Raw genomic sequence first — 7,063 nt, 5'->3', positions numbered from 1 at the left:
GACGGAAAAAAACAAGCAGGAAAATGAAACTTATCGCTGTCTTTTTTTTAACCGACCTAAAAAAAAGTTATCGTGCGATTAATTGATTTATTGACTATCGCGACAGGCCTAGCCACCGACGCTGTTTTGTAGAAACACCCGAAGACCATCAAGCCAATCTGTAGAATCCAGTGATCAGAATCCAAATATATATCCAGAACAGAGCAGGACAAAGGTCCCACCTTTAACATGTCCTCCCATGGAAGAAAAAAACTTTGTTCCAAAAATTTATTAAGAGACCAGATAACCAAATCCATAAAAATAAAAATATCCATAATTTCTGGTTTCGGATGAAAACGTAGAGAAGTCTCCAAGCAGCAAAGCAGGGAAGATAAGGGAGGACAGGAGAGATGGTAAAAGTGTCTTACTCCTCCGAGAGTGGAACAAAAATAAAATAAAATAAATTAAAAAATATAACATTATAAAACATTTTATCCACACAAAAAATCAGTTTGTCACAAACACTGTAGTAACTATACCAGGCCCATATGGGACGTTGTTAACACCGTTATGAAAATTCACCAAAACCAGGAAAGAGGACATGGAATAGAGGTTCCACAATGAAAACACAAGAAGAAAGGTTGGATGGTAACTACAAGAGCAAAAAAACAAATCTTTTTTGTGGACTGACAACAGAGCAGATCTTCTTATGCGTGCCACATTAAACTACTGACAGGGAGTCGAGTCAGTTCAACTTCAAGAACATAATTAACGCTTACGGGCACAGTATTTACCAAGAGACAAAGGGAAGCATTTTCCCTTATAATGTTCAAAAGGTTCAGTGTTTATTTGTCTATACACAAGTGTTGATCTTTTAAAACCATTTCCATTTTCCACAAATTTTATAGGTACACTAAACGTATCTTGGTAATCTCTTTCTGCAACATTTGCTTTATTGTTATAGACTGTTTAATGAAGTGTTAACTAACTTTTTGGCTTTATTTGAAGCAATGTTATTGTTCATAAGGTTCAACTGTTCATTGAAGTAATACTATATGCAAAAGTTTTGCTGTAGTTGAGTAAATGGCACCTGCAGCACAAACACGTGTGTGTAATCTGTCATTACTGGGATTGTAATTCAGGTTAGAAGTGGGACTATAATATTGTTTTCAAAAGGTTGTATTTAGGCTGTCCACACAATAATGCGATGGTGGCATTTAAGGATTTTCTCCCTCTGGAACCTGGTGTTCAAAACTATAGTTTAGGGGTGCCTAAAACACTGTCCTTGTGGGTACAAGACTGAAAAGATGAAAACTGTTTGTGTATCTACAGAACAGCATTCCTGTGTGGGAAAAGCCATAATTTAATTACTCGAGGGGTAAACAGACTGTATTTATACAAAGTTTTTCTTTTAGCCTTGCTCAAAGCCCCATTCATCCACAAATTCACAGAATGGGGAAAATCAAACTAACACGATGTGCAGACAGCTATTCATTCACCCCGAGCATAGCCACTCAGTTACAATAATCCACTAATATTGCTGTGTAACCAGTTACTTATTTAACTAGTGAATAAAGGTTGATAATACCAAACATTGGAATAATCTAAACCAAACTTTGTAGATTGTTTTGGTTGCAAAGCGTTATAATTTTACAGAGAAATGCGATGCTACGTCTTGCAATGTATTTTTTTAGGGAAAATCACCAAATAAAATACATAGAATGAATAAAGTAGACACTGTAATGTAGGCACAGTGATAAAATTTCCAGTTTTTTTTTACAGCTGTTTCTTTTTTCCTTTTTTTCTTGAAAGGCTCTATGCACTGATTCCACAACAGCTTTTTTTAATAGAACCACCCATTTAGGATGTAGAAGGCATCAAAAGTTGACAGTTAGGAAGCCTGAATTACTTACATTACATCCTAAAAAGATTGCGGAGCCCCGTAGACATAGAGCGTGCTAAAATTTCTCAACAATTTTTCAAATCAAAGTAGAAAAATAACTAGACACCGCATAGCGGTAACATAATGACCCCTTCACACTGCGCAGAAATGTACTGGAACTCAGCAGTCTTTATTCCTAATAAATGTCATGCTAACAGGTGCATCCCAAAATTGTAGTGGTTTGGGAGGGGGTCTTTGTTTTTTGTTTGTTTGTTTGTTTGTTTGTTTGTTTGTTTGTTTGTTTGGGGAAGGGGGCATTGGTTGATCTGATGGATAGCCCCTCATCAGAGCTAAACAACCAACGAAAATCTGAAGCTCTTATGTTTAATATTTCTTGATCTATAACCATTTTTGTATGTCCAGATACCCCTTTTTCAGATAAATTGGGGGTCCAGTGGGGGGGGGGGGGGTGATAGGTTGGCCTGATGGATAGAGCTTCATCAGAGCTAAACAACAAAAGAAATCTGAGGCTTCTATGTTGAACAGTTTCTGAGTTATGAGCATTTTTGCATGTCCAGACACCCCCTCTTTGAAAGGAGACCCCTCCTCAAATATGGGGTCTATCATAAAACCGTTGGCTGGTGCAGTGTAGGTCAGATTCTTCTACAGTCCTGCCAAATTTCATGTTGATTGGTGCAGCCGTTTTTGTGCTACGGTTGACCAAATATCACTGAAAAAAACCAGTACTAAAACAATATGACTCCCGCTTACGCTTTGCGTGCGATGGATTTTTGACATTATATAGGGGTCCAAACATTATGACCAAGTGAATAAAACTCACCTGGTAACACTGACACATTGCCGATTAAGACAATGTTTTTATTGAGGTGCCTATTTAATGGTTGTTGTGATAGCTTCACAATATCCACAAAATCACAAAATGAACTGGGCTAACACTGAACATAAACTTAGCACAAAAAATTAAGGAAATTTGTGTTTGGTAGATTATTTCTTTGTTGTAACAATGCATATTGGCAATAAATCTTATTTCGTTGGATAGCCTGTTAATTACTCTTTTAAATGGTGCCACATTTGTAAGGAGCATGCATTTACGGGATAAAGCCGGCGTCACACTACAAGAAAATCATGCCGATTTTTGCCCTTATGACAAACTTAAGGAAGTCCAGATTATCGTGATGGCTCTAAAGATGATCATAGTAGATATTCCCGCCATGGGTGGTGAGTTAAGACTGATCTAATCGGCTTGGAAGGACGTCGGGTCCGCTCCGACCTCAAATCAGGGATATTCAACTTGTTTGATTTTTTGGCCCGATATCAAAGTGTGTGTGGTGTTCACCTGAGCTCTCAGCCTGATGAATGAGATGTGTAGCCAATCAGAAAGAGAGGTGACGTACTGTAAGCATGGAGGGGATTCCAAAATACAGAAGACAAAAAAACCCATCATGACTCACCAGAAAGTCTGCTGGATGTTAAAAGTCCTATGGAATTGTTTTTCCTCTGGTAAAAATAGTCCACAAACGATCAACATGGTTTCTTCTTTGTTGCAGATGTTTATTTTCTCTGAACTCACGTCTCTCTGGAGGTTACCTGAGATTTTTCCTCTGACATCTGAATTCTCACGAGATTTCAGGAAGTCTTGCGTGATTTAATATCCGACAACATCTGAATGTTCATGAATGAAATATCTTTTGGTGTGCGGTGTGTTGTCTCTTGCCGTGTGGCTGTACACCACACACTGTAGGACCAAACCTGGTAGATCCATGATTTTCTATCCTCCCTCGTGGGGTCTATCAGTCTTTGAAAATCGGCCGACTGTTTTAAAATCTTGTAGTGTGACTCAGCCTTAAGGAGTAGAGCTGAGTATGTGGGTTGCTCACATGAAAAATGAGCCAAATCTTCTCTGTCAAACAGCTTATTGTCTGTTGCTATTGACACTTGTTTTGAGCTTCTGGTGCCCCCAGGTAATCAGGTGCCTTGTTTAAGATTTATTGTCAAGAAGCATTGTTAATCATTGTTGTTGGAGATAATCTACCAAACACAAAGTTCCTTTCTTTTTGTTCGGTTTCTTTTGGGCTACAAGTTTTGAGCAAATGTGCAAAATACTATTCAACCTATTGATAGGAATAGAAACTCTTGGACAAGTTGAATTTATTGTTTAAAATGTGTTACATAAAAAACTACCATTTTGTAGCTGTTTTGCATCATTTATTATATCAGTTTAATAGAGGCATCCTAATTAAATTAGTTTTTAATATAGAGGCAAGTTACAACATACATCGTCTCAGGGCACTGGGAAAAAAAACCAATCTAAGGAAGCCAGCAGATTGTTTTGAATCACTTCATCACAGTTTCCCATCCTGAGCAGCTCATTGGCAACAGTGGAGAGGAAAATCCGCGTTTTAACAGGATTAAACCTCCAACAGAACCAAAACCAGGCCCAGGACAGGCGGCCATCTGCCTCGACCAGCTGGGTTTGAGGGGACAGGAAAGAGACACAGAAACACAGAAGGACTGGTCCAGGTGTATTTTCCTCTGGAAGAAAGAAAACATGTAGAGGAGAGAAAATAAAAACAGCAGCATCATAAATAAAGTTAGGCGTTCATTTCAGCCAGGCAGTCTTAAAGGCACAGTGTGTAGGATTTGTTGTTTTCAGCTACATCTAGTGGTTGAGTGGTTTGGTCCTCCCCCCACCCCCACCCCCCGCTTCCAAACGCAAAGGAGTTGCTACGGTGTCTCTCAGGTGTCAAAAACCTTTGATAATTCCAACCACGATGTCTACCAGCAGCTTCAGGGCTAGTGATGTTTCAAGTGGTAAGATTATGAGCTTTAATAAGTAAAATTATCCCAGCTACAATGACAGACAACAAATATTACATTTATAGTATTACAACTAAAACCGTTTTTGACYCCGCCACCGCAGTTTGTCCTTCATGAGCCTTCGTAGACAAGATGGCGGTGCAAGATGGCGGTTGCCTGTAGTGGCGACCCGCCACCATGGAGATATAAACAGCTTTTTATAAGGTAAAAATAATAAAACAAGGTCTTTGTCTGCAATGATTAGACATGTTTTTATTTATTGTCATTAGTGATTATCTCAATTTCGGCTCAAAGACTTGACATAATCCTACACACTCTGCCTTTAAACTGTTTTAGGGATCTGATGAAGAGGTGGAACTTCCAAATGTGTTCTTCCACAGTCACAATTGTAACATTAGTTGTTTTTCTTTATCACTCAGGACGAAAGACGCCGAGCCTGTCGCTGGAAAAGAGATTCAAGTTACCGTCTGCAACGAGGAGAAGGTGGTCTGTGGAGTAACAAAGCACACAACATGTGTGGATATGATCCAGGCTCTGCTGGAGGACCACAAGACTCTTCCGGAGAGCAAGCGGCTCATCCACGGGGAGCCCAAAGACTTCTGTCTTGTCGAGAAGTGGAAAGGGTTTGAGCGAGCCTTGCCCCCTCTCACCAGGATTCTGAGGCTCTGGTATGCGTGGGGGGACCAGAGACCCTTTATACAGTTTGTTCTCGTAAAAACCAGCGATTTTGTGCCTCAGACGGCCAAGAAGGGGGGGAAGTCCAAGGGTGCCAAACTGAAGCGATGGGATCAAACTCACACCCAGCCTCTTCCAGCGGACAAACAGAAGCGCCTGGTGAAAAAGGCTTTCCGGAAGCTCGAGAAACTCCACAAGGAGAGCCGGTGCTCCCCGGGTGCTGAAGAGGTCAAACGGATGGTGCAGCTGATTCTCAACCAGGACCACACGATCAGAGAACAGATCCAGAGGATGAGGGAACTCGATTTGGAGATTGAGCAGTTTGAGCTGGAAGTGCAGAAGGGAAGCGACTCTGAGATGTCCCCGCCGCAGGCCTGTGGTCTGAGTTTGGCGGAACACAGCAAGGAGCAGCTGCAGAGGTATCTGTGTACCAGCGACGGTGTCAAGCAGCTGGACTCGCAGATCCAGCTGCACCAGGAGTTCATCCTGCAGCTGTCCCTGGACATCCACGCCGAGCTAAAAACCTCTGGCCTCTTTCAGGCCCAGGACGAGGACAGTGAGCAGAAAGGAGCCACGGCCACTCCTCCGCTCTCGTCTGAAACGGATGAATCGTTTTACGAAGCGGAGCTGGAGAGGCTGCGAGCCGAGCTGAAGCGCAGCCTGTTCAGCGGAGTGGCTCTTCAGAACCAGGCTGCAGAAATGGACAGTCAGCTCACGTCTCTGGACAGCTCGCTGGTTGCTATGGACCAGGAGTGCTGGCAGCTGGCCTCCCAGCTGAACTCCGTCCAAATCACGGACTGCACGGAGGAGAAACAGTCCCTGTTGGTCCCTTTAAGAAGCGAGGCTCAGTGCGGCGGGCCTCAGACTGTAAACATCAAACACAGTCTGTCGCCTCAGGACGTTACAGACACAGACTCAGACACCGGGATCAGCTCCACACACAGTCAGGACTCGCTGTCACCAAACCTGGACTTCCCTCCCCCTCTGGATACTGATGTTTGAAGAATCCGGGAAATATTTCCTTTTATTGTTTTACACACACAGACACACATCTACCGCACGTATCACTTGCCATTCGTAGCTTTAAATCTTTACACAGTCTGAGACATGTGAACTATTTTCTGATATATTACAAAGGTAAACCTAAACCTTTTTCTTTTGATAATGTTTTACTTATTTATTCTTTTTAGATTTTTTGCCATGTTGATACATTCTTTGAGAATAGTTAAACAGGAAAAACTTTTTATTTAACCAGACAGGTCTCTAGGGAGGCCTTTTATGTTTCATAGTTTGCTAAATTACTTTACGTTTTCTGCAAAGACCAACAAAGATCATTTGAATTTAGTTGTTTTTTAAGTGGAGTTTTGTGGAGAGAGGATGCAGAAAATGCAGGAAAAACAGAGATAAGTTTCTGACTTAAAGGGATCCCCGATTAGTTGTAACAGTAGACTTTATTTGATAAACATATACTTTAACTGTAAAATAAAGACTGTAAAAATACTGTAGGCTGTTTAGTTTTTATAATTTTTAAACTAAAATTTAAAAATATATTACACGGACGGGGCCATTTTATTTGCACTCAAAGCATTCTGGGTAAATGATGACATCAACTAGGTCCTCGGTGCGAGGCTGCTAGCGAGCTATATCCACCCTGAAGGTTAATCTTGGACAATATCTGATGATCGACTC

At 41.2% G+C, this 7,063-nt stretch overlaps 1 protein-coding gene across 1 annotated transcript in view; it reads left to right on the top strand.

Moving 5' to 3' along the window:
- rassf9 (Ras association domain family member 9) overlaps nt 1–6,860 on the top strand; it is a gene marked incomplete at its 5' end in the record, with an annotated part of 21,728 nt that extends 14,868 nt beyond the window's left edge. Inside the window, 1 exon segment of the mRNA XM_014011274.1 lies at nt 5,119–6,860. Within this exon segment, the coding sequence (XP_013866728.1) occupies nt 5,119–6,376 (1,258 nt within the window). The 3' untranslated portion in view covers nt 6,377–6,860.
- Between the last annotated feature and the right edge of the window lie 203 nt (nt 6,861–7,063).

Source organism: Austrofundulus limnaeus, unplaced genomic scaffold, assembly GCF_001266775.1.
Source record: "Austrofundulus limnaeus strain Quisiro unplaced genomic scaffold, Austrofundulus_limnaeus-1.0 Scaffold79, whole genome shotgun sequence".
NCBI lineage: Eukaryota > Metazoa > Chordata > Actinopteri > Cyprinodontiformes > Rivulidae > Austrofundulus > Austrofundulus limnaeus.
This window is presented reverse-complemented; position numbering and strand designations above follow the sequence as displayed.